The sequence below is a fragment of the Nelumbo nucifera genome, chromosome 1 (assembly GCF_055504915.1).
Source record: "Nelumbo nucifera cultivar China Antique chromosome 1, China Antique-T2T, whole genome shotgun sequence".
Lineage (NCBI taxonomy): Eukaryota > Viridiplantae > Streptophyta > Magnoliopsida > Proteales > Nelumbonaceae > Nelumbo > Nelumbo nucifera.
In genome coordinates this window covers 160,380,753-160,406,103 of record NC_142649.1, presented here as the reverse complement: position 1 = coordinate 160,406,103, position 25,351 = coordinate 160,380,753, and the positions used below count along the sequence as shown (strand labels likewise).

General features: G+C 35.5%; 2 protein-coding genes and 1 long non-coding RNA gene across 6 annotated transcripts; 1 reads left to right on the top strand and 2 right to left on the bottom strand.

Moving 5' to 3' along the window:
* Nucleotides 1-7,597: 7,597 nt before the first annotated feature.
* Nucleotides 7,598-9,457, bottom strand: LOC104610021 (phosphoenolpyruvate carboxylase kinase 1-like). 2 transcript variants are annotated; one of them, XM_010276473.3, is made up of 2 exons: nucleotides 8,639-9,457; nucleotides 7,598-8,086 (listed from the first exon to the last, which is right to left on the bottom strand). In XM_010276473.3, exons 1-2 carry the CDS (start codon nucleotides 9,414-9,416, stop codon nucleotides 8,034-8,036), a joined length of 831 nt encoding a protein of 276 aa, XP_010274775.1. In that variant the 5' UTR covers nucleotides 9,417-9,457; the 3' UTR covers nucleotides 7,598-8,033. The 2 variants fall into 2 exon arrangements, with proteins under 2 accessions (XP_010274775.1, XP_010274773.1); XM_010276471.3 differs by having other exon boundaries at nucleotides 7,598-8,024.
* Nucleotides 8,093-8,354, top strand: LOC148804067 (uncharacterized). The gene is made up of 2 exons (XR_016080506.1): nucleotides 8,093-8,223; nucleotides 8,304-8,354. It is a non-coding gene; the product is annotated as an uncharacterized LOC148804067 (long non-coding RNA).
* An 8,925-nt stretch (nucleotides 9,458-18,382) lies between the features above and the next one.
* LOC104610020 (cryptochrome-1-like) lies at nucleotides 18,383-24,844 on the bottom strand. 3 transcript variants are annotated; one of them, XM_088894989.1, is made up of 6 exons: nucleotides 24,504-24,842; nucleotides 23,904-24,419; nucleotides 21,493-21,714; nucleotides 20,485-21,191; nucleotides 19,489-20,105; nucleotides 18,383-18,599 (listed from the first exon to the last, which is right to left on the bottom strand). In XM_088894989.1, exons 2-6 carry the CDS (start codon nucleotides 24,214-24,216, stop codon nucleotides 18,533-18,535), a joined length of 1,926 nt encoding a protein of 641 aa, XP_088751115.1. In that variant the 5' UTR covers nucleotides 24,217-24,419; nucleotides 24,504-24,842; the 3' UTR covers nucleotides 18,383-18,532. The 3 variants fall into 3 exon arrangements, with proteins under 3 accessions (XP_088751115.1, XP_010274772.1, XP_010274771.1); XM_010276470.3 differs by having other exon boundaries at nucleotides 19,450-20,105; nucleotides 23,904-24,844; XM_010276469.3 differs by having other exon boundaries at nucleotides 23,904-24,842.
* Between the last annotated feature and the right edge of the window lie 507 nt (nucleotides 24,845-25,351).

Genomic DNA, 25,351 nt, shown 5'->3' with positions numbered 1-25,351 from the left:
TTTCAATTTCAACTACAAACGAAATGGACCCTAAATTCTAATCAGCCACCCAAGACCTTATCGTTTTAATTATTTCATGTATAATCCAACATGATCAGCAACTCGGCAGAGTAATGTCAAGAAAATTGCTTTCTATGCCACATTCTCTATGTTTTTTCTTTTCAAGCAAAATCTATGGTGCATTTTATGAAAATTCGTGTAACATAATTCAAATGGAATGAATTAATGATAAAGTGATAGATACATCATTGTAATATTTTAATGTTATTAAAATCTTTAATGGTAAGTTTAACTTGTCAAATATAAAAATTTATATAAAGGGAACCAATGAAAAATAAATAAAGCATGTGAAAGTCTAAAACATGATTGATTGAAATTCCAATTTAATGTGCAATAAATATAAATCTATACTATACAGAAAAATGTGGATTTAGTGTGAAACATTTTTGGACTAAAGTTACTGTCTATTTCTTTGTTTGAAAAGGGTAAAAAAGTCATTTTTTTATATTTTAATGCTAGCTTTAATGACTATTATAATGGTCATATTTGTGTATTTAATCCATATGTAAGGATTGAAAATGTAGTTTCAATTATTACTTTCCACCTCATTTAATCCCCTCTCATTAAGTCTTATACTTAAGGTATTAAATCATATTTTCTCTTATCAAATCCTATATTTTTAAGTTATTTTTGACTAATAAATGCTACTAATTAGATATATGTCAATATTTGTAACAATATAAAGCCATATATTTAAAACTGACTCAGAAACAAAACTACTTTTTATCCAAGTGATGACTAAGCAATTCAACCATCTGAATCTAATTGATCAACCTATAAAGTCATAATTATGTAATAAAAATTTTAAAATAGAAATTAATATAAAAATTTACAAAAAATATGTACAAAAAAATTAGATACAATTATGATATTTTTATTAATCAAATTTAAAAAGTAAGTGTAATAAACAAGAACTATCTTTATTGATAATGAAAATGAAATACATAATTTGGAATTGACTAAAAATGAAATATAAAAGTTAATAATAAATCATTCAACTTTTGGGTTAAAAGTGTTAACCTTTAATGTCATAAATAAAAAATATAAAATATAAAAATACAAAAAAAAAAGAAAAAAAACATAAATTTTGCAAAAAAAAAAACAATTACATGTATAATATCATGTATTTATCATATTAAACAAAAAGTAAGTGTAACATCTAACATATCAAAATTATTTTTATATACAAAAATACAAAAAAAATATATATAGAACAAATTGAATACATCTATAATTCTATATTTACACAATTATAAAAATATGAATAATATTGTGGAACTTTCTTTTTATTAAAATCAAGGTTTTAAAAACCAACTTAGAAATGGAATTGCTTTGGCTTTTAGTTTACGGGTCAAAGATTCAAATGTCCAATTTGAGTAGATCAAATCAATAAGATGAAAGATATAATGTAACTTTTTAATTTTGGTCGTTACATTAGGATTAGATTAAAGTACATTGTATATATACATTATTATGAGAGGGGAGTGTGAGACTTTGAAAAAGAGGTGGTTGGTTAAAGCTAAGAAGTGAGAAAAAAGAAAGAGAATAAGAAGATGAAGATAATGAAGAGTTGTTTAAGGTAGTAGTCACCATGTTCACCGATTGTTGTTGTAAAACCATTTTTTCTTGAGAAGAAAAAAAAAGAAGAATGAACCATCGCCGATGGCTATCTCCATGTTCATCATCACCGCCACTACAACATCGTTTGCCCACATATTGCATCTCTCTCATATATCTAAATCTCTCTCAAATCCGAAATCATTTGCTTCAATGGTATATCTCAAACTTCAATATAATATCAGTGATTAATCTCCCATCTCTTGCATCGAATTTTCAATTTCTTCATTAATGTTGTGATTTTTTTGTTGTTACAACTTAAAAAGAATCACAGAAATGAGAAAACTCAAAAATCAAAATGAAAAAAACTAAAAACCCTAACTAATTTTGGCCATTGGGAATAATCTGACAAGATTATGAGATATGAAAGTTTCTTTTTTCAAATTTTTTATTTTAAAATAAATAAAAAATTTAGAATTAGTTCGAAAGCAACTTGAGAACTGTTAAGTAGGTCAAACATTTTAATAGTTAAACCATCTAGGTCAACGGTTCTCAGGCATTTTCAACAATTTTTTGTAAAATAACAGTTTGTGGCCAAAATGAAAACCAATGACTTGACTAGTTCTCAGGCCAAATAGTTCAACTATCTGGTTTGGTTCAATTTTTACAATAGTGCCTAAAATACTTATTTTTAAATTTATTCCCTATTTAATTGCAATGTTTAAATTGTAAATTGAACTACTACTTTTCACATCATTCAATTTCCTCTATTAAAATCTTACATTTTTTTGATAAATTAACGAAAAAAATATACACCAAAAAGATAAAACACTACAAAAAAGAAGTCTAGCAAAGCACGTAGGCCTGACAATGATACTTAAAATTTCACAACTTGACCTGATTATCACATATTTGGATGAGGTTTTATGTAATTAAATTGAGTTTTGCAACCTGCATTTGATTAATAATAAAAACAAAAAAAAGATACATAAAGTTTATAGAAAATTTTGGATATATTATTACTATAATTATCATCATCTAGAATTGCCACGTGCTAAGCACAATTATCATTAACTTTTATACCTAAGGTATTAGCTCTTATTTCTCTTATTAAATCTTATATTTAAGTTATTTTTCACTAATAAATGCTACTAATTAGGTATATGTCAGTGTTTTTAACAATATAAACTCATATATTTTAAAATAGACTAAAAAACAAAACCATTATTTATTCAAGTGGTGGCAAAGAAATTCAACCATCTGAATCAAATTAATCAACCTATGAAGTCATAATTAGATAATAAAATTTTTAAAATAGAAATAAATATAAAACATATAAAAAGGTAGAAAATATTAGACAGATTTATGATATTAATATTAATCAAATTAAAAAAATAAGTGTAATAAACAAGAATTATTTTTATTGATAATGAAAATAAAATATGTAATTTACAACTAACCAAAAGTTAAATTATTTTACTATTTGGCAAAGATCAATAGTTCAACTTTTAGGTCAAATGTGCTAACCTTTAATGTGATAAATAAATAATAAAAATTAATACAATATAAAATTACATAAACTTTGCAAAAAAAAAAAACATTCAGGCACATGTATCATATCATATATTTATCTTGTTAAATAAAAAATAGTAAGTGTGACATATTGAAATTATTTTTATACATATAAATACAAAAAAATTATAAAAAAAATGAACGCATCTATAATTTTACATTTACACTACTATTAAAAGTATGAATAAGATTGTGAAGTTTTCTTTTGACTAAATGATTAATTTTTGAATTTAATCCCTATTTAATTATGAGGTTTAAAGTATAAATTGAAATACTAGTTTTCACCTCATTTAATTTCCTCTATTTAAATCTTATATTATTTTGACAAATCAACAAAACAAAAATAAATCAAAAAGATAAAACATTACAAAAAAAAAGAGTCTAACCAAGCAGGTAGGCCTATCAATGATATTTGAAACTTCACAATTTCATCTAATTATCACATATTTGGATAATGTATTAAGGTATTTATGTAATTAGATTTGGATTTTGCAATTTACATTTGATTAATAATAAAAACAAATATATATAAACAAAAAAAATAAAAAATACATAAAATTTATAAAAATTTGCAATTTACATGTGCAAAGTACGTACACGCTTACTAGTATTCCAAACGCATAAAAAATGAAATCTTCTATACAACGAAATGAAACTATAGAAACCTCAAATATATTGAATTCCTTTGTGACCACAACAGACATAATAAACACAAAATCAAAACATAGACTTATCCAATGATATTGAATTGAATATTGGGTTATAATTTCTAAAGCACAAATGATCTGCATGGTCGAGCTTAGACTTTAGAAATTGAACTAAAGGTTGTGTTTGAGATAGGGTCGTTCCACTAAGAAAAGTAAAAAATGTGGAATCATCTCTTCTAATTTGGCAAGGTGTTGGATTTTGAGGAATGAGGAGGTGTAAGTGTTGGTAGATAAAATAAAAAATTATGGTCCCATTTGGCGTGTTTATTGGTGCCGGTTGTTGATTTTTTAAAAGTTTGATAGTCTATATTTTGGTCTTTCCTGTTTGGTTGGGAAAAGAATTAATCGTCAAAATTCAATCTTGAAAAGATGCAAAAAACCTATTTCAGGAAACTCCAAATAAAATCTTTTACCTTTTTTTTTTCAACTCATCTTTACACAAACAAACACACCTTAACTAAATGATGTTCAAACTATTAAGATTTTAAAGCAAAAACGCACATCTCTTTAACTATTAGAACTTTCGTAAGATCATCTACAAAAGACTTGCCAAACGGTCTCTGTATGAATGAGTGTTTTTGATATATGAACCATCAATAAATCTCTCCCAAGCATCGGTGATATGCATCAAATCATCATCCTTTTGTTTTTCTTTGCATGGGTGTCCATTGGGCGTTGGGTAGGTTGACGTTTGGAATGGAGTAGGTAAAAAAGCCTACCATCTGGCAGGAAAAGAAAATGAAGGAATCAGTCGGTTTAGGTTGAGCCTGATTGCCTGAACCAGTCCATCGCTACGGATGCGTACGTCCTATTTGATTGAAGAAGAAAGAAGACGAGAGAAAAAGAAGACAAGTGTTCATGTATCGACAACTTACGCCCCTCATTCAATGGGATGGGCCAACCTACACGCCACGGCCACGCAGAGAGAGAGAAACCCAAACACAGATCGTTCTGATAAGTGTAACGTTATATAGGGGCTCAACAGCGTCATTCAACGTCAGCGCCTTGGGACATGAGACAGGCTTTGCCACGTCAGACAGCTCTGTTTGGTGCCCACAGCCCACTCTTACGGAACCCCTGGAAACGGAACAATCTTTCATTCGGCGATGTTAGTCTTTGGGAGCGGAAGCAACGGTTCTATTTCGTTGAGTGATAACTTGCTTATTTTGATTTGAGTGATAACTCAAATTATAGGCCTTATGGCAGCAGTTTTTATTTTTTTCTTTATTTTATCTTCTATGAGTTCGGATAACGGAATCTGCAGCCAACGTCTTATCTATGTGATAATGCTCCATTTAAATTCTAAAAAAAAAACAAAACAAGAAAAAGAAAAACCTTACCCATTCCATGTGGTGGCGGTTGCAGGGGGCCTAGGAGCGGTTAATGCCCGTCGTCTCTGGGCATATGAGGTACCAAGCCCCACTCAATCTGGAGCTGCAAAACGTAGTTATTTGTCCAAATTTGATACAATTAATGAAATATCTGAATTTTATTTTTGTTTATATTCTGGTCGAATATGGATTCGTTCCTAGCTATCAGATCCAATTTAAATGTGTTTGCATATGCTTTAAAATTAATTTCTCAGTAGAATTAATTTGGATGTTGTATTTTTCATAAGGAGTCGTATGTTTAAGTTTTATACAATTTATTTACTTTTTTTCATGAATCATGAAATACAAAACATGGATAGCGCTCTTCCTTATATCTACACTTTCTTATTTTTTTACTTTTATCTTTTTTATTTTTTTTTGAAAATTTTTCAATTAATACCTTGTAGGCCGGTACTTTGGTCTTGGAATATCAAAATGCCATAATTTAATATTCAAACATTCAAAACGTGCCAATCCAATATCTATCATTAACTAACCGTCAATTATGCATATCACGTGATGATATATACAGTTTAAAATTTTTAAAAATATCAAAATTGTCCTTCAAAAATACTATTCATTATTTTCTTCCACAGGGATTAATATTGAACCAAAGCAATGGTAAACAATCCTAAACCATTAACCATTCATCAACTTAACAAGTCAGTTTTATCTCATGTCCTTTTCTCGTTCATTCACTTTTTGTTCCACTCACTCATTTGTTTTGTTATATATCTGTTTAAGTGTTGGGCATGTGTTTCTCTTATTTTTCATTAATCGATCATACATTTATTGGATGGTCTAAGACATTTCTGGTCTAGATTGAAAATATTTATGTTCAATTCTTGAATGGTTACCAAAGAAAATTAGATGACAGGCATTTGTATTTGATTAACAAGAAATACTGAATTAATACTAAATTGTCACGCTTTTAAAATTCAAATTAACAACAAATACTGAATTAACACTTATGATACATCAATAGAAACATCAAAGTCTAATATGATATTACGAACCCAAAACGTTTCCCCCCTCGACATTTGAGCTGGCTGCTCCTAGTCCACTACCAGGTGAACAACTCTGTTTTATAAATTAGTTATAATGTAAACGTATGAACTCAACCTAGTCCTTAACACTGGTTAAACTTTGTAAGTTAAATATCTAAAAGAGTCCAAAATAAAGTGACATTGCCACCGTACAAGTCTAAACCGAGCACTATTCAGGGATCACTACATCTCCACTAAGCCATATCAGCAGACATAACCAAAATGGCTTTGATTTCAAATTTGTTTTATGAAAAACCTTCAACTTCATGATGTAAAAATCTGGCTTCGCCACAAAAAATTTATACGACCACGACCACGACCACTCGAAGAAAGTTCGGGAGTCTGAAGTGTGGACTGAGGACTCCGGACCTTATGGTAGGGACTCGCCTGATTTCTTTGTTCTTAAGTAAATTTGTCTTGACATTGAAGAATGTCACACACAGCGCGCTTACCGAGAATCGCGATTCCTGTCCCCCACACTTTCCCGTACTCCGTCCCCACCCACGACGTATAAATATCGCCGAACGCACTTATCAAAACTTCCAATTTTCAATACAATAAATAAAGAATCCTATGTATAAGAGCACCAAGTGAGAGTCGTGACTCGTGATAATTGATAAAGCCACACCCCTATCTTCCCTTTTTGACCATCCGTCGGTTGTTCTCCCTATAATGCCGTAAAGTTTCCCTTATTATTATAGGGTATATTATTATAAAAGGGGCTTTGAATTTGACGCGCGCTAAAATACGGGAAAGGACAAGTGGCTACCCCATCCTTGTTATATTCGACGAGGATAATATTGACATTTTCTTTTCGGTACATGCGAATGAGAGAGTTAAAATGATCAAATTTCCCCTCGCCCTCGATCTCTAGAATATACTCTTCGTGGGACCCACGTATATAGGGACCCTTCCCTAGAGCTATCGATCATTCGATCATACTCCGTCGTCTGGCTGCTACTGGCTAGTGGCTGGCTGCTTTTTCTTCCTCACCCACCCTGCACTTCCATTCAGTTTGTGATAGGTGTCCTATCCATCCTATTGCACATTGTTATCGATTTTCTTGACTTTGTATTCTCTCCGCACACTAGACACAAACTCTAGTAGTGGTAGTAGTGTTCGGTGTTCTAATAGAATCTGGATTTGGTATGAATGAGGCGCGTTCTGTGACCGAGTGTGAGGAACAAATCCGATTTCTGTTGAGACAAACAGAAAAACCAGAGGCAAGAAAGAGAAAGCAAACGAAACAATAACATGATGTCATGAACAGGAAGGAGAGACCTCGTAAGAAAAGATTCTCGTAGCCGTATGCCGCACGGCTAGTATTTCTTAACAACTTAACGTATATCTACATTCTCTTGACTCTCTTGAGTCTGTTCCTCATAGTCATACACGCAAAAGAAAGAAAAGAAAATAAGAAACATATGTTCAGTCTTGGGCCCTTGGCTTGGGTGGTTGCGTAGTCCCCAATATGCGATATCGTTGCAAGCAACTTCCTCCCAACTGGGAAAAGGAAAACCGGCTTCATTAACTTCCAAAGAACCCAAGTACCTGAACTCTACCCAGCGTATATGTACAGTAGTCGTAGGCCTCCTCCTATACATCATACGCTTCACGCTTTTTAGTGGCAGCATTTTCTTTACTTTTTTTTTTCGTTCAAGTGAGGTCGTTCATGGATCTCTCACCTCCTCCGCTTGTAATCCACGGATGTCCTATATCCATCAAAAAAAGAGCAAGCCCAAACACCTTTTATCACTATCTCGTTTTACAGATTCTGCAAAGATTTCATCTGTTACCAATCCCTAAAACATCGCGCACTCCTAAACCACCAAAACCACCTTAAATAGAACCCAACTAACAAACAGAAAAGCCTTATAAAAAAACAAGTGACAGCAAAAACTAACCGAAGAGGCTCTCTCTCTCTCTCTCAAGACTCAAACAGAATACCCTTATAAAAAAAAAACAAGTGACAGCAAAAACTAACCGAAGAGATTCTCTCTCTCTCTCTCTCTCCCCCCCCCCCCACACACACAGAAAATAAAACTATAAAAGTAACAAAAGAAGAAAAATCAGATACGAGAACAAAGGTTGTAATCTTAGAAAAAGAGTTAGTCAGGGATAAGAAATGTTCTTAGAATTCCAAGCGCGATAGCAATGGCTACTCTTTTTACTCAAAAAAAAAAGAAAAAAAATAATGGTTACCCCGAAAAATCTATGAAACCTTGAAGAGCGACTTTTGAACGCCGATAAACAGGAGAAGTTAGGGATCCTTTTGTCAGAGATGAGTAAAAGAAATACAGAGAGAAGGGAAGAAAAAAAAACTTACTTAGTACTTGCTCTGCAGAGAATCTCCTCGAAACGTCTTTACAGAGCATCTTCCGAAGAAGATCCTTGGCTGCTGGGGACACGGAATGGAAGATCCGAGTCGGAAACCGAAGATTGGCACGAAGAACAGCGTCAAAAATCTCGGTCGCAGAATCACCGTAAAAAGGCGGGATTCCGGCCAACATTATGTACATAATGACCCCCGCGCTCCAAACATCCACCTTCTCACTGTAATCCCTCCCAGAAAGAACCTCGGGAGCAACATAGTACGGGGTGCCAACGACCCCCCTCATAGATCTCTCCTCGTGAAGGCAATCGGCCGAACCAAAGTCAGCGAGCTTCAGTCTGTTACGATCATCAAAAAGCACATTATCAGGCTTGATGTCCCGGTGAGCAACACCCCGCCTGTGACAATGAGCGATTGCTTCCATTAGCGGCAACATAACGGCAGCCGCTTCAACTTCGGAAAAAATCCGCTTAGAGACACGATCGTACAGATCAGAAGAGTTGCAGAGCTCCATGACCATGTGAAGATAGTTGTCGTCTTCGTAAACATTGAAGAGCTGGACGACGTTAGGGTTGCCCTTGAGAAGATGCATGATCTTGGCTTCTTTCTCCAAGCATTCTCGATCGACGGAGTCAGACAGGAGGCGCTTGTCAATGGTTTTGCAGGCGAAGAAGTCACCGGAGTCGGGCGAGAAGCACCGATAGACGGTACCGAATCTTCCCCGGCCGACCTCTTCACAGACCTGGTAATCCCTCTTCAGACCCTCACACATCTCCTAATTTTTCGGTCTAGTTTAAAGATCCAAAGAACCGTAACTCCGTATTTATAAAGAAAAAATGTTTTCGAATGTCACGGGCGAATATTCGCTGCATAGATCTGCCCGGTAAGAGTCATCCACGTAACGCATCGAACGGCTACAACTACTCCATATGGCAATTACTGCAAGTATTCCTCCCAAAGTAGGATTGGTTTTTGCGTTGAATTACCTAAATGCCCTATTCTTGGAAAGGAAGTTTTTGCGTTTGCAGAAGAAGAATGCGATTGCTAGTAGGCCAGGGGAACAGATGATGAGATGAGAGAAAGAAAGTTGGACTTTACCCCGAAACTTGGTGTTAATTGCAAGCTTTGCCATTGTTTGTTAGTTTACGATCTCAGCGTCAATTAACTATTCCATAAAGAATAGAAAAACCTACACCTTTCATTAATTAAATGTAAATATTCAGAAGGAAATAAATAAATTAATAAAAATTAAGTGGCTATTACCCTATTAAACGTATTTATTATCTAATAAACAGGCAAAAGATGTCGACAGGGAAACAGATGGATAGTAGTTGCCTAGTTGGTTAGAAGAATATATATTATATATAAAAAGAGAGAAAGTATCGTGAAGCACTGATGCCCTTCAAGGGAGGGGAACCCCACGTTCACCAGATTTATCTAATACATCGAGATCGTTCATCTGGTTTGCCTTTGGATAAGGAAGGGGGAGGGGCCCCACGCCCCTGATTAAGGACTAAAGATAAAGTTTTATGCATGTGTCATGTGTGGGACACAGTGAAAATAATCAATCTAACCAATCAATAAAAAGTGAAAATAATGAGGAATGAGTGACACTGCTGGACAAGTATTAGGCATAAGCGGTGCCAGGTGCCTGAGTGTTGAGTACGTGTGAAATTGTGATCACAGCAAACGTAGAACTGTAGAAGACGATGGACATGAGGTTCACTCATTCCTCGTCCTCGTGAATACTATATAGTATAGTCATTCAGCTTTTTTCACGTCTCTCGCTCGTTTTTGCCTCTTGCTATGGCTATTGTCTTGCAGCAAAAAAATAAACAATAACCGTCGTTACAACTGTAAGTAACGGTCATGATCATCCTAATATCAGAGCCAATACTTCAGTTAGGACTTATTAAAAAAGGTAGAAGAGAGAAAAGTAGTGTGGAATATAAATAATATCGAGAGAGATGTGAGATGAAGCATATATAAATTCAGAGAGAAGTTTGGGACGTGAGAAAAGTTGGTACAAAGGAAGGACGGTGGTCACAAGGGTAACAGAAGAAAGAGAGAGAGAGAGACAGAGGTAAGGCAAAACTAGAATGAGATGGTATTTGTCCCTTCCTTCGATTGTATCGTTGCACTGGGATAGAGGAGGAGAGCACAGCACTGGGTTAGAGTACAAAGCAACTTTTTTGCTCTCCTCTCCCCAGTCCTCAGTCCTCAGTCCTCAGTCCTGTCTCCAGTCTCCACTAGGTAGTAGGCACTACCTAACTAGCATAGCAATAGGCAATATAGCAACTTTTATTTGTTTGTTGTCATCGATAAACAATAACCTTTCATCTGCTGCTGTCGTTTGTTTGGTTTTCGCGGCCTACAAAGCGGAGCGTGCCTGAAAGTGGCTTTCTGTTTGTGCCACGTGGTGAGATTGAGTTGATCGGGGTCCATCATCCATGCATGTGGATATCACTGCTACTTCTCCCAGCTAGTTACTAGTATTTGGTATTCTTTGTTTCACTTTCACTTGGGAGTTGGGGCAGGCCCAGGCCGGCCCCTTTAATTTGCCTATACAAATTAAAAGAATCATGGTCACACAGCATATGGAGCTGGCCAAGGCAAGGCGTTTGTGCAGGAGGATGCATGCATGATGCATGGAGAGTTTATGAGGTCTAATTAGACACTCACGCAGCTGATCATGAGAAATAGTTTAATTGGCCCAATTATATCTGCATTAATATTATTTTCATCATGACAAAAGTGTGCCATGCTGCATACTGTACATATGATATTATGTGTTAGGCTGCTGTTAACAGTCAACACCATGCACGCATGATATAATTCTGGGTGAGATAAATAATGGCAGGGAGGAGAAATTTTGAGCATGATTTAAAACGTTAATTTGCTCGTACTAGACAATTAACTTGTTGACTGACTGGTTCATACATAAATTTGAGATTTAATATTTGGAAGCTTAATTTTGTCTATATGGTGACCCAAAACGTACGAATGTAGCTTTAGTCGCTTGTCACAATATTGAAAACTAATAGATATTAATGTATATATATATATATATATATAGCTTAATTTAATTGTATATAACTTATTATGAGAATTCAAAGACAATTAGGACTGTTACTTGCGAAGAAAAAGCGGGGATTGATGTCGACAAGAAAAACATATAACAAAACACGTTTATAATTCAATGCGTTTTTGACCACATAACCAATAACCAATTCTGTATGTGAATGGAAAATAAATGAATAGTGTTCTAGTCAATGCTTCAGTCGTAGTAGACGATCCAAGTTCATGTTGTAGGGTGGTCATTTAGGTACATACATGCATTATAATAAACTAATGCAGATGTGGGGTGTTTTAGTCTTTTTTAAAAAATGTATTTTTTTGACTAATAACAAAATATTAAACTAGACTCCCCATAGTTAAAAAACAATCAGAAATATGAAAAGAAGAGACAGAAATAAGTAGCCAATTCCACAAGGTCCCCTACTTGATCGACTACTAGTTAGGATTAGCTATATCAACAAATTAGATTTCCTGCCTACTACTCTCTACCCACACTAATGGGTAAAGACAGGGATAAAGAAAGTGAATAGGAAATCAGGTAACGAAACTCCCCCTACTAGGCCAACCAGAGAACCTTTTTTTCCTAATTAAATAATATAATTATATATGGGTGTGGGTATGTATTTGGGTGATGATGATTGAGCTAGCCAAGAATGATATGTGGCAATGTTTGTGGCCACCCCTTTTTCAGACCGACCATGTTGAAATATGGTCAAGGAAGCGGACCATGTTGAAATATGGCAATGTAACGGAAGAGACCGACCATGTTGAAATATGCTGCATGGACAAGGAAGCGGACTCTACCAGAGAAGAAAAAACCTCTCAAAGACCTCAATAAATGCTCTCATCTCGACAATCCCGAAAGACCTATCCATCTAGGACACAGACGTCCAACTATAAGTAGGTATTCCCTACTCGAGATAAGGGATCTCTTTTAGAACAACACTATTTGAATACCTCTTTGCCTTAGACCAACGCTTTTTCAACTTGCCCGGCCCAACCACATCCTTCTCGATCCTACTTAAGCGCCAAAGTACCTATCCGAAGAACAATTCCTTGGACCTCTAACCTTTCTCCTGGTTGCAGATTTCGATATACAACTTCGTCAAACCTCCTTGATCTCTCTGACTGTATTTTCGATTCGTCAATATGCTTTATTTGGTTTTGCTGCATTCAAATAAAATGTTCTACATGCCATATTATAAAACATACTTCTGTGGCAATATCATGAATTTCCTTGTCTCCAATTATGGAGTAGCTGACAGCCCAAAAGTATGCTACATCCCATTTAAGACTCTAGCTTACATTATAGTAATTCTAAATTTCTATGGTCAATCTACTCTACCGTACCTTCATTACTAATTGAACCATGCATGAAGATAAATAGATTGGTGAACGAAATAAATATACTCTATTTAGTAAAACAAACCAGTTTTTCGATGAATATTGTATCCATCTTATAATAACCTAAACACTTCCATCAACTTGTTTGCACTTGTAATTATTTTCTGGTAGCATATATTAATTAGTGTTGTAAACAAATTAAAGAGACAAGTACACTACTTAATTAATTTCCCTCTGGCTAGACTGATCATATTGTGTATGGAACTGTGACAAAGCAAATTTGATTATTTGAACACAACCCAGGCCCTACAAGTCCCACCAGTAATATGAAATTTGTAAAACTAAGCTCATTTTATTCTAATTAGAGTGGTTTTAGTCAGCAGAACGACATCTGGCTGTTTATATATGAATAAATAATTAAGCTCAATAAGGGAGTCCCCTCTAGTGCTTCGGGGGGTTGTCATTGAGACATGGACGGAATTTGAAGCAAGTTGTGCAAACCATTCGTGTATACAAAAAATGGGTGGTATCACGATCTCGAATGCACGACTCTACTCAATTGTTTATTTTGAAGTGCGACTCTGCTGCGTCGACAAACCTAAATTAATTAATAAGATACCTACCAAATTACTTGTGTCGCCTTACTATGTTAGTTGTTTGCAATGGCGCCATGCCGCATAACCAGTGACGAGGCTGTGAGCAAACACAAACCAACAAATATTGATCAATAAACTACCAGAATAAAAGCAAAAACGCTTACAATTCTACCTCACTATATATATATATATATAAACCATCCTATTGTTTTAATTTTTGTCCCACCACTATAACACACACACACTAACGTGCAAGCCAAGCTAAATTAATTCTATTGTGTTATGTATTTATACAATGACGTCAGACCCCATGATTGACCAAATTAATTTGTGACAAAGACCTGAGCAACCAAAACGATTATATAAACAATTAAATAAAGAATATCTTTTCTACCTAAAAGTTAAAAATAGAAACAAAAATATCTGAAAGAGATGCCTAATTAGATCTTTATGTGTAAAGTAGAAACATCAAACATGGGTATTGTTGGTATCATTGTCATTACTACCTGCAATGTTTAGGGTTTATCGATGCAAATTTTTTAGACTTATCACATGTCATAAAATAGTCCCTTTGACTAGAAAAATGCATGCATGATATTAATTATAGATGAATCTGAACTTTTTGAGATTTGAGCAAGAAATTAATGACAAAAGAAAAATATTGGTAATGGCAATGATACCAAACTACACGACAATTTTCACGAGGGATCATCCCATGCCATTTGCCAATGCCCTCATGGATTGTTCTTTCCATTTCTCTATTTACCTGGTTATTATTATTTATTAATTAATAGATATTTATATTTTGTAAATCCCACTTTTCCTAGCTTGCGTATATCATCTACCGCTCACCCAGGGTTGAAAGGGTGAACCACTCATCGGCCGGATAGCTGATCACCCAGGACCCAGCCAAATTTCTGGGTCAATGCCCGGGTTGGTTTTACTAAACATTGATTGCAAATCTAAACTTTCAAAACCTTGGGCAGTTATGTATTCAACGATAGTCTTCATGAATGTCACCTTTTATAGTGTTATAAAAGGTAAGTCAGGTAGAGATGATTCAGTTTATAGTACTGCTGCTATGTTTTCTTTTTTAATTATTAAAGTCGAAGCTTTTATACATCTCTCTGCCCACTAAATATTAAATTTCTAATTTCCCTAAGATTCTAAATTTATATTATATACTTAACTTTGGGAAGTCACATTCAGAAAGGTGCAGCATATCTTTGAATTTTACATTTCAAATAATATATAGATATATTAATTGCAGTCTTTTGGTACTTTAGACAACCTTCCACCATTTCTCAGATTTTTATTTGTTTCGTTTACTTGGTTAGTTTAGTGGGTGGTGGCATATGAATCTATACTTTATTTCGATAACTACACAGTTGCTTAAACAACAAATAAAAAGACAGAAGAAAAATAATCAAAAGCAAGAACCCAGTTGGAACTTGGCAACAACAGATCGATTTATTTTTATGAAGTCGGTCGACGTTGCCTTCCATAAATCTTTTTTTTTTTTTTTCCTTCTTTTTCATTGTTTGGCTTGACAACTTGTGGGTGGAAATAAGAAAATTTGCATGTATAACTGCAGTGGACTGGCTGACTTGAATCCCTTGGGCCCATCTAACTTTGAAGTCAAGCATGTTCACACAGACACACACGTAAAAGAATTTTCTTGGAGACTTGGGCTTGGACTCTTTGAAGTCAAGACTTTTTCACACACAGACGCGTAAAAGAATTTTCTTGAGGACTTGGGCTTGGGCTTGGGCTTTTAAAACCCGTTCTACAAGTTTCACCCAGTATGCCTACTGAATAGAGAGATAGGTCAATTACTTGGACCATTCAGCTTCTTTGTTGGGCTGATTCAATATATGTTATTAGTCTCGGCAGAGCTACTACTTAATGCTCAGTCTCATGAAAGTTCTCTTTATGGAACATTTGCAATAGCCCCAGTAAAGTTCGACAAAGCTTAGGTGATCAATAATTTGTCATTTTATACTTTGCACTGCGTATTCCATTAGTTTTTTTTTATAGGTCTCAAAAGATTAATAGATGCGGGAGAAAAGCTAGATTTTTGTTTTTTTTTAATTTCTATGTAGCTCTGTATTTCAAAAAATAAGGATATTCGGATCGTCATATCTAATAGGAATTCGCATCTGCGCCCCACATGCACATCTCAGCATGCATTGGGGAACATCTCCTGTAGTTATCACTGGGAAACGTTCTCAATACACGGGTGAGATATGCTGTGGTGTTGTCTGTGGGATGCAGATGCAAATTCATCTGATAGAGGGGCCTTGTTTGGTTGTAATTATGGTTTTAAAAATTGGATCAGACCAAATGGTCGGGTCGGTTGACCCAGGAGCTGGTTAGGTAGTTGGTTCCGTTTCACCCTAAAACCATTTTTTGGCCAAAACCATTGATTTCATCAATGATCCATTTATCTGGGCGGTTAAATTATCGATCCATCAACCCAGATAACAGTTTTTGACTGTTTTTTATTTTATTCATTTTTTAATTTTTAATTTTCTTAAGTATTCTGAATGGGCTGTCTGTTTGAACCGGATGGTCTGACCGTTCAACCCAGTATCCAGTCCTATAACGGTTCCGTATCCAGTCCGGTTTTTAAAACCTTGAAATAGTTATCCAGTTTAGTATTCAACCACTATCCAGAAAACCCAAAAGACACAAATCAAGGGGTCGCAATTATCATGTCTGGTGAAGTCACAGGTTACATTTGGTTCTTCTGAATGTCACAGGTTACAATTGAGTTTGATCCCTGGTATCTTTTCCCTTTCGCTATTCAAACTGCCGGTATGCTTTCCGGCTTCAGCAGGCGGGAACTCTTTACTTCTTTCATGTTCTAGAAATGCCCATCTTCGCAAGCTTCTTAATGGAATCTTCAACGACCTTCAAACCAATAGCCTAATACATGGAATTAGGTTTAAAATGCAACTCAATGATGCGAAAAGCAAAAGAAGAAAATGTGGCCACTTGAATACAAAGTCCTTTCTTGACTTGTTGCCACCACATCACCAATAGTAAGTAAAAAGTATAGAAAATATAGAGGGGTTTATGGACAAGAATCATATTCTGGAGGATCAGAATTTCAACCAACTACGGTGCATTAGTTTTGTTGATGTATTGTTTGGAATTTGAATCTCCCCAGTATAGTATATCCATGCATATCTCAAATTTTCCACTGTATCCACGTGTTACAGCCCAATAAATCTCTTAAAAGCGCCTATCCAATACTCTTTTCATTCCAATACTATGAACCTTAATCTCACGCAAGGTTCTTTCAACAGGAGCTTCAGTATTCACAACCCCACACCTTTTCCTCATCTTAAAAGTCACTAATTATGCACCTTCTTAATCTTCAGCTCCATCAAGGTATTCTTTTGTTATCCACCAAATTTATGTCAAAAGAAAAAAGAAAAAAGCATCGCTTCTTCTTTACCTTGCAAACTCTAAAATAACTTCTTTGATTTGCAAGAGAGTGTCACAAGGTGAAGGAACTTAAGATAACTTACTAGCTTTTCAATAGAATATGAAGCACCCTTGAAATTGAATATTCCCAATAATTGATGAAAATAACTTCCTAACTCTGCAAAACTCAAGAGAGAAAAGTTTCTTGAATGCAAGCAGTGCTGCATGGATATGGAAGACTGGAAGTCTGAGTGAGCAAATTGAAACCATCTTACAGACAAAAAAGATGGTGTCTTAATTCTTAAAAAGAAGGTATTCTCATAAAAGTGATACTAGAAAGAGCTTAATTACCTTATTAAATGTGGATGCTTATATCTGCTACTGCTCTATGGAACAACTTGGAATTCCAAATGTATTTCATATGTTCACAAATGAAAAAGAAAATGTAAGAAGAAAATAGAAAGCAATACGAAGAAGTCACAGTAGTTCTATCATTAATTTACAAGAGTTAATGCAGCGCCAGGTATGATGCCAAAGAAACCATATACTTTGTAGTACCAAGTGCATGTCTCGTAGATATAGATCATGTACAAAAGATAGACAAGAAATTAGTTAGCAGAATGGTTGAGAGTCTTAAGACCAACAATTTTTGACTGATGGAATCCAATGCATATCTCCATCTGGGACAGTTATACGAATTACATTAGTCCATGCCACACTAGGCCCATCTAATAGATATTCCTTTTCATTGTCAAATTAATACAGAAAATAATACGGGCCGAGATAGTCTGATCATGCTGATTATTGGACCAAGCAATCTCTATGGCAGAACCCATAGATATCCCGAGCATGAAACACCTGCAAATTTGGCACCAAATAACTTCTAATGTACGGCTACAATGGCCCCGGAGTAGGACTATTTTGGTGCTCTATGATCTTAAGCTGGCTCTTGGCTGATTTTATTGTTGAGGGGACTACCAACTGCTAAGTGCTAACCTACAGAACCAGATCATCTAATGACCCCGCTGGCTTTCTAGCAAGGTGAAAGAATGGTTGGAAGAGAACCTCGCCTTGGGTCTCTAGGCCCTGGACCCTGGGTCCCACAAGCAGGACTACTTTGAACTCCTGCAATTTATTTGTTTATATAAGCTTTTAAGCCGTGTATCTTTTTAACTTCAGCCCCTTGACTTGAGTTGGAGAGATCTCTCTTCTCTCTTTTTCTTATTAAATTATTAATGAACTCTCTTTGATCATGGATTGATGATTACAGATAATTAAATACTATCACTTTGTAAGCACATTGACCGTGTGCTCTCCTTAGTACATATTTGCATCAGCGTGAGAAACTTGTTTATACCTTACAAGCTAAAGGAACATAAAGTTTTTATCAAGCACTTAAATGTATATTATACATACATTCACCCACTAATTCTTTTCCTCAAGGATCAATACTTTCTGTTTCTGGTGCATTTAAGATTAGTTCAGTCAACAACCTCCTATGCCTCCTGCAGAAAACAACAATTACAACTTAGTATGTCCTCTAAATGACCTAGAAATGTTTTTATTAATCTATAAAGAGGGTAAGACTCCTGATCCAAGTAAATGAATTTCCAACCAACCAAATGCTTGATAAAAACAACCTGAACATGCAATTAGTTTTTAGAGAATCAAGGGAAATAAAAGGAAAAAGAAAAGAAAATAACAGTCTATTTTGTCCAAGCAATTCAATATTCCATAATTCAAAATGGTATCCCAAAATAAGCAATCACTTGTGCATAATGTGAATCCAAGCAATCTAAATGGCCTACAACTGAAAAGTGAAAACAATATTCAAAGATAAAACAAGAACCCATTTAAATTGTTCCACAACAAATTGGAGCCAAAGTTGGGTATCTAGCAAGCTACTTTGGTTGATCCATTTACAGAAGCAAGCAAAGACCAAATATAAGTCAAACAAGTCAGAAAATATAGCAGATCCATGGGTCTTAACTGAAGAGCCCAGGATGAAAATGCCCATTCGGTCAGGCAAGCCAGACCAATTTAGCTGTACTAGTTGATAAGGATCAACTCCTCAGCAACAACCCTCTTTTCTCTAATTTTGCTTCTTTTTCCTTTTCCTATGAACCACACATCAGATTTAGACTTGCTTGTCAGTGCGTATTCCACTCATGACAGTCATCCACTCTAAGTTGATGACTAAAATTTCTAAGGTACTCAGTCAAGGGGACCACTTTAGAGGCCAGTATCATGGGTTCATAGGTTGAATAGGGGTAGAGGTGTAGAATTAATAGCACCATTAATATGATTACAAAAATTTTTGGTAAATTAAGTACATAACTACTGAGTACAACTAACCATCCATGCTTCATCCCTGATCTGTCAAGTTTTTCTCACCGCTGTGTTGGATCAGGTGGTCCATACAAAGAGGAACATGATTGCGGAGCAGAGAATTGAATTGCACTGGTGCGTCGTTTCTTAGCTAAAGAAGATTCAGCTGTGGAGCAAAAGTCTTCTTCATCTCTTATCAAGGTCTCAGCTCCATGGTTGTCATAGTGTAAATGCTGCTGAACTGGTCTTTCATCTTCCCAGTATTTTGTCCTCTTCCGCTCATTAGAATCCTTGTTGAATGTATGAAATGAAGGAACCTTCAGATCATGAGAAGAACTGATACTGTATGGAGATTTTTCCTTGATTACAACCCTTGGAATTGCCAAATTTTCAATAGCATCAGAGTTGTCAACAACAACTTCTATTGTTCCATCAGAATTTGCAGTCCTTGCAACTGCTTCTGATTCCTGCATCGCGGATAAAGCATCCATCAAACGCTGTCTTGCCAAATCTATTGGGATTATAGGCTTCGGATAGTTCAAACCCAACTCCATCCCTGCAGCTTTGAGAACTGATGCTGGAGCATTCCAAGGATGATGTATCCATTCAGTCGGCATTCTTGCCAGCTCAGGAAGCCAATGCCTCACATATTCACCATCTGGATCAAATTTGAAGCCTTGAACCTAGTATTGAAAGAGATGAAAGAAAATTAAAGTGCAAGAAAAGAGGAACTTATAAGAGATTATTTTCACTGCTATAAACTATAGACATCTAATTGTAAGTGTTCCAAACAACAACAACAATAATAATAATAATGATGATTATGATCATGATCATGATAACAGACCATAATAACAGTTTTCTGCTATGCAAGTTATACTTGTATATAAATTTATTTAGAATATTCTTGAAAGAGAAATACATAATTCTTCTAATAAAGTTTCAAAATCCATATTTTAAGTCTAAAGGTTGTGGGGTTCAAGTGTCAAAGACTCTTTGTTGCATTAATCTTTATTGAAATTGCCCCAGCCAGGGCCTTATAAAATAGGAGAAGCAACATACCTCTGGACTGTCTAGACGGTCAAGTTCATGGCCATCAGGTAAGCTGCCTGAGATATACTGCCAACCTAGGATGTCACTTTCCAGGTCAGCATCCAATAATGTGTCCCAGAAGTACTTCATCCCCCATCTCCATGGCAGCAGCAGGAACTTAACAAAGAAACTAGCAACAATCACTCTAATCTTGTTGTGTATCCATCCTGTCGCCCAAAGCTCTCTCATTCCAGCATCCACCAATGGATAACCAGTTCGACCCTGTCTCCAAGCCTTAAAGTCACCCTGGTCATCACGCCAAGGAAAATATCTCAAGTTTCCAAGCAATGACCTCTCATGTGTAAATGGAAAGTTGAAACAAATGTACCGTGAGTATTCTCTGAGGCCAATGGTCCTGAGAAAAATCTTTACACTCTTTTCTCCAATAGAGTTCCCTTCTTTTGCCCACAGTATTTCTTTCATCCGTACACACTGGTAGACTTTTCTCACACTTAGTTCCCCAAAATGTAGATATGGTGACAAAAGTGATGTGGAGTCTCCCTCCACCTTGGTCCTGTTTCTTGAGTAGTTAAGTAGATGATGATCAATAAAATCAATTAGAGCTTTATTTGCATTGCTCCAGCCTGGAGACCATGCTCTTCCCAGCAAGGCATTGCTAGATTTTTCAGATTCATCTTCAAGACCCAGCTCTTCAAGTGAATTGCTTTCAACTTTCCCTGTCACAGTAAAACATGTAAAAAAGCTTAAGCAAACCATACTTCTTGTAGTTTTACTCCTTTTGTTTATTTATATTTTTCATTATTATTCTAGTATATAGAATGGGATAGGCCCTATGATCATGTTATTATAAGATAAGTCACAACCAAAAGCAAATCTACATCCTTAATTGATATTACATACTTTATTAGTGTTTTTATTGCCTATTTTTTCATGTCTCATTGTATCTGAAATCGACACCAAAATAAATTTTCCCAAAAGAACCTAAATAGTAGATATGGCTAAAAGACTGGAACAAACCTGCAGATGGCACCAACTTCCATGGAGGAAGAAGCAAAGCAGGTTCAGTTGGTCCAAGCAAGCACCTATTCCAGAATGCATTGAAGGTTGTAAAAGCATGTCTCTTATCATCGTGCACCTCCCATGGTTCATACAACAAATCTCCATTAAAGCTTTGCACAGAAATTCCTAAGTCTACCAGATTCTGTTTGACGCTATTATCCCGGGAAAGGGAAACAGGATCTGAGAAGAGGGAAGTTTATGGTTAGAAATAAAACAAAAAAGTATCACAAGCTGGCTTAAGAGATCTGGACAGGAAGCCACCTGTTAATTTGCTTTCTTACTGGTGCAAGTAAAGCAGTTAACAAGGATCACTTTCAGATGTAAATTACAGTAAGAGGCCAAATTGCTAGAAAAGCCGGTTGGACATTTCTTATACCAAGAGACTAATCCAAATTTAACTAAAAATAAGATTATTAATCCAATGGTCAAGTACAAAATATTTACTATTGTACTCAATTTTTCAAGACTTCAACATTAAGAAATATCTGCTTGAGAACCAAATGAAGATACCAGAAGGGAAGCACCTGTTCTAATTAATGTAGCATCTGGATGCTCCTAATTAGAACACAGTTCCAGATATCAAAAAGTTCCGCTATCCCAGGAAGATACCAACACGTCATGTGGAGTAGGTTAAACTCTAGAAAATGCATCATCAACATTATCACAACAACAACAATAACAATAATAAAAATAAGTCAGATACCACATGCATATGCATTTCAATGATGCTTTTCTCAACAGACAGAGCCTTCCTAAAGACGTATTTGTACACAGCAACTCCCAGCCTATTGTGCACACAGAACAATAAAGGAAAACCAAGCATTATTTTCTTCATCCGACAGCCTTAAATGTTAATATCTTCTTAAGGATCTGAATAGTACTCCATCTTCTACTATTTGTTCGGGTCCTTGGCTCCCCTTCTATAAGTCAATGCTTTAAAATGCAGAAGCATGACACAGGGCACAGAAATCTTCTAATGTATTAGGATTAAGCTTCAATATGTGAGGATTAAGTCTCATGAAATCCCATTATTTAAAGAAAAAATAAGCATGGACTAAAATGTCTACTATAAACTATGCAGAAAGGACTACGATTTTATATAAGAAGAATATGTAAATGAGTTACACATTATATAAATAAGGGGTAAAAAAGTGATAAGATCTTCCTTAAATCCTTCTAGACATCTAGAAAGCTCTTATTGCAAACCAAAACCTCAAAAGGAGTGTTGAAAATCCTAAATATGTATACAAAATTACAAATTAAAAAAAAAAAAAACATGCCTGCAAATCTAAGAGTCGGTATTTAACTCATTCATGCATTTCATACTGCAATTAATATTATAAAAAACTTGTTCTTGGCATAAGGCACCTTAAACTGTAGTGTAAATGCATTAGACGTGAGCCTCAAGGTTGAGATTCAGGGTGTCTTCTTTAGGCCTAGCCTCCAAGAAAACCTTAAGGAGTAAGACTAAGATCAGATGAAACTTTTTACCAATAGCTTGTTATCATTTTCTGGCACTTGGGTGCGCTAAACCTCATCCCAATAGCTTGTTATCATTTTTTGTTTTGATGAAACTTTTTACCATCAAAAGATTAAGGAGGCTCAGCAACATTCTAGATCACATCCTTTACTGGGGGTCAAGGTCTACATATTTTCCATGGGCTACCAAAGGAGAACTCAGCCTGCCTGACTTGTTTTTAAAAAGGAAGTTCAGAGGCAACCTTTGTACGCATGGAGCTCTGCTCGCTAATTTCTGTTCTTTACATCCTGCATATTATAAAGTGGTGGGACCCATAAATACATGTATAACCTTGTCTATTATGTCTTGTACTGTGTATTTTCATGGGTCTCAGTGCCTGTGGGGCGAAGCTTACAAGGATTGCATAAACCGTTGTTTACAAGAATTCCTCCTTGTTGATGTACGTTGCTTCTCGCGAAGATTGCCATTTTAGGCCATTAGAATTTTGACTTTCTATATCTACTCCTATTTTGAGAGTTGCCCCTTCTGGATTCCGTAGTTCATGTTAACGAGGAATTCAATTAACAGAAAAGGGAAAGATATTAATCAAATTTCAAAATAAGTAATCCTACATATGCTTCATATAAGATAGTAATCCATATTCAATCAACAGAATGGAAAAGATGCAGAAAATATCCACAAAAGCATTCCTTTTGGACTCAATAATTGCAAAATGTTGTAAAGAACGCAGTCTACACCATTAGTCTCTTTTATATATGGATCAAGAAAAGAATTCGACAATGCAAGTAAGACATTGGTGAGGGGTGTCGTGCTCATCTCATGTCCAGACAATCAAAGACCATGTACTGATCAAAATAGTTACGCACCAAAGTATGAAATCAGAGCATACCATAGAGATGGTTATAAACTACTTTGGTCGCCCCAACAGCCTCGATACACCGCAAAAGAGCAGCAAGAGTGCTCTCAGCTTTGACCAGCACAAGTGGAGCCCCAAGAGATTTCAGGGACTGATCCAGGTGGGCAAGAGACTGCTTCAACCACCACCTTGAAACTCGGCCGGGGTAGAACTGGCCTTCTTCTCTAGGGCACCAGATAAAAACAGGCAGAACGGAGCCTTCTCTAGCAGCCGTAGCTACTGCTGGGTTATCTTCAATTCTGAGATCCCTCCTAAACCAAACAATTGTCTTAGACTTGCTACCCATCACAAATTCAAATCATAGATCCACGTAAAGTTTCCTAGAATCTTTCTGAATCTCTTCTCTTGAATCCAAGACTCCGAAGAAGGAAAACCTTAACCACTAATGAAGCTAAAATCAGTTTCAGGAAGCCACATAGGAGAGCCAAATCAAAACCCGAAATAAAAAAGCTTTTGAGGAAATAGATACGTAAGGCCCCAAACTTAACCCTGCAAGATGATGAAATTTGAAGCAGTAATCCCACAAATTTGACTCGTTTGTCAAGGAACCTTTTAAAGAAATTTTAAGCATACCATCTTACTGAAACTGCAGAAGCTCTAACAGCAATCCAAAAATGGCCCCATAAGAAGATAAGAACTCTCTTATCTGCATAATCTGAGCAACCAATCTCCCATCTCCAGACCATTGATCAGAAAGATATTAATACTAGAAATTGAAAATAGAAAAGAAAATTCTTTTCCTTGGATTCACAGATACCATGAACAAGAATCCATCAGTAAACAAAGCCATTATCAATTAAAAGAAAATGAAGCAAAATCCAGAGGGTCTTTAAGAGTTTCAGATTAGTTGTTCCGAGCGGAAGGTCCCTCAAGTGAGAAGGAAAGAAGAGAGGATCAGATTTCAGTAGCACTGCAAGTGGGTACGGGAGATAGACGTACATGAATCCTCCTCTGGGACCTGGCCAATTTCTATGATGCCGAAAAAGTATGATACCGGTGGTCTATAATTCATAACCCCTGTGAATTTTGATCATGAATAGCAATTGATACCGGTTGATTAGTTATCAGTTACCATTATGCCTTATAATTGTTCTAATATTTGCCTACAATGTTAGGACCTTCTTCTCATTGGTCAAATCATGTCCTATCTAATTGAAGAGTTGCTTATTATGTTTCTATTTAACGCCAAAAGGTCACTTAATTCATTGAACTGCACTGAATAAAGTTCTACTACAAGCATCAGTCAGAAAATTAGGGTGAACTGACCAAGAAATTGTAGAAACTTTTAGAATCACAGTATATAATCACCAACTCCATACCATTATTCATAAAACAATCAATATTATTAGAAAAAAACAGTTAACTAAATGGGTATTAGCTCATTGTTATTATTAATTTACTTTTTAGGGAAATTTTCTAAT

Coding starts and splice junctions, on each gene's coding strand:
- LOC104610021 (XM_010276471.3), bottom strand. CDS start 9,416: ATGTGTGAGGGTCTGAAGAGGGATTACCAGGTCTGTGAAGAGGTCGGC. Junction 8,025..8,638: donor CTCTGCAGAGCAAGTACTAA/GTAAGTTTTTTT, acceptor TGATGGATATAG/GACATCCGTGGATTACAAGC.
- LOC104610020 (XM_010276469.3), bottom strand. CDS start 24,216: ATGGGTAGCAAGTCTAAGACAATTGTTTGGTTTAGGAGGGATCTCAGA. Junction 21,192..21,492: donor GAAGTTGGTGCCATCTGCAG/GTTTGTTCCAGT, acceptor TTACTGTGACAG/GGAAAGTTGAAAGCAATTCA. Junction 18,600..19,488: donor CCACCTGATCCAACACAGCG/GTGAGAAAAACT, acceptor TGTTTTCTGCAG/GAGGCATAGGAGGTTGTTGA.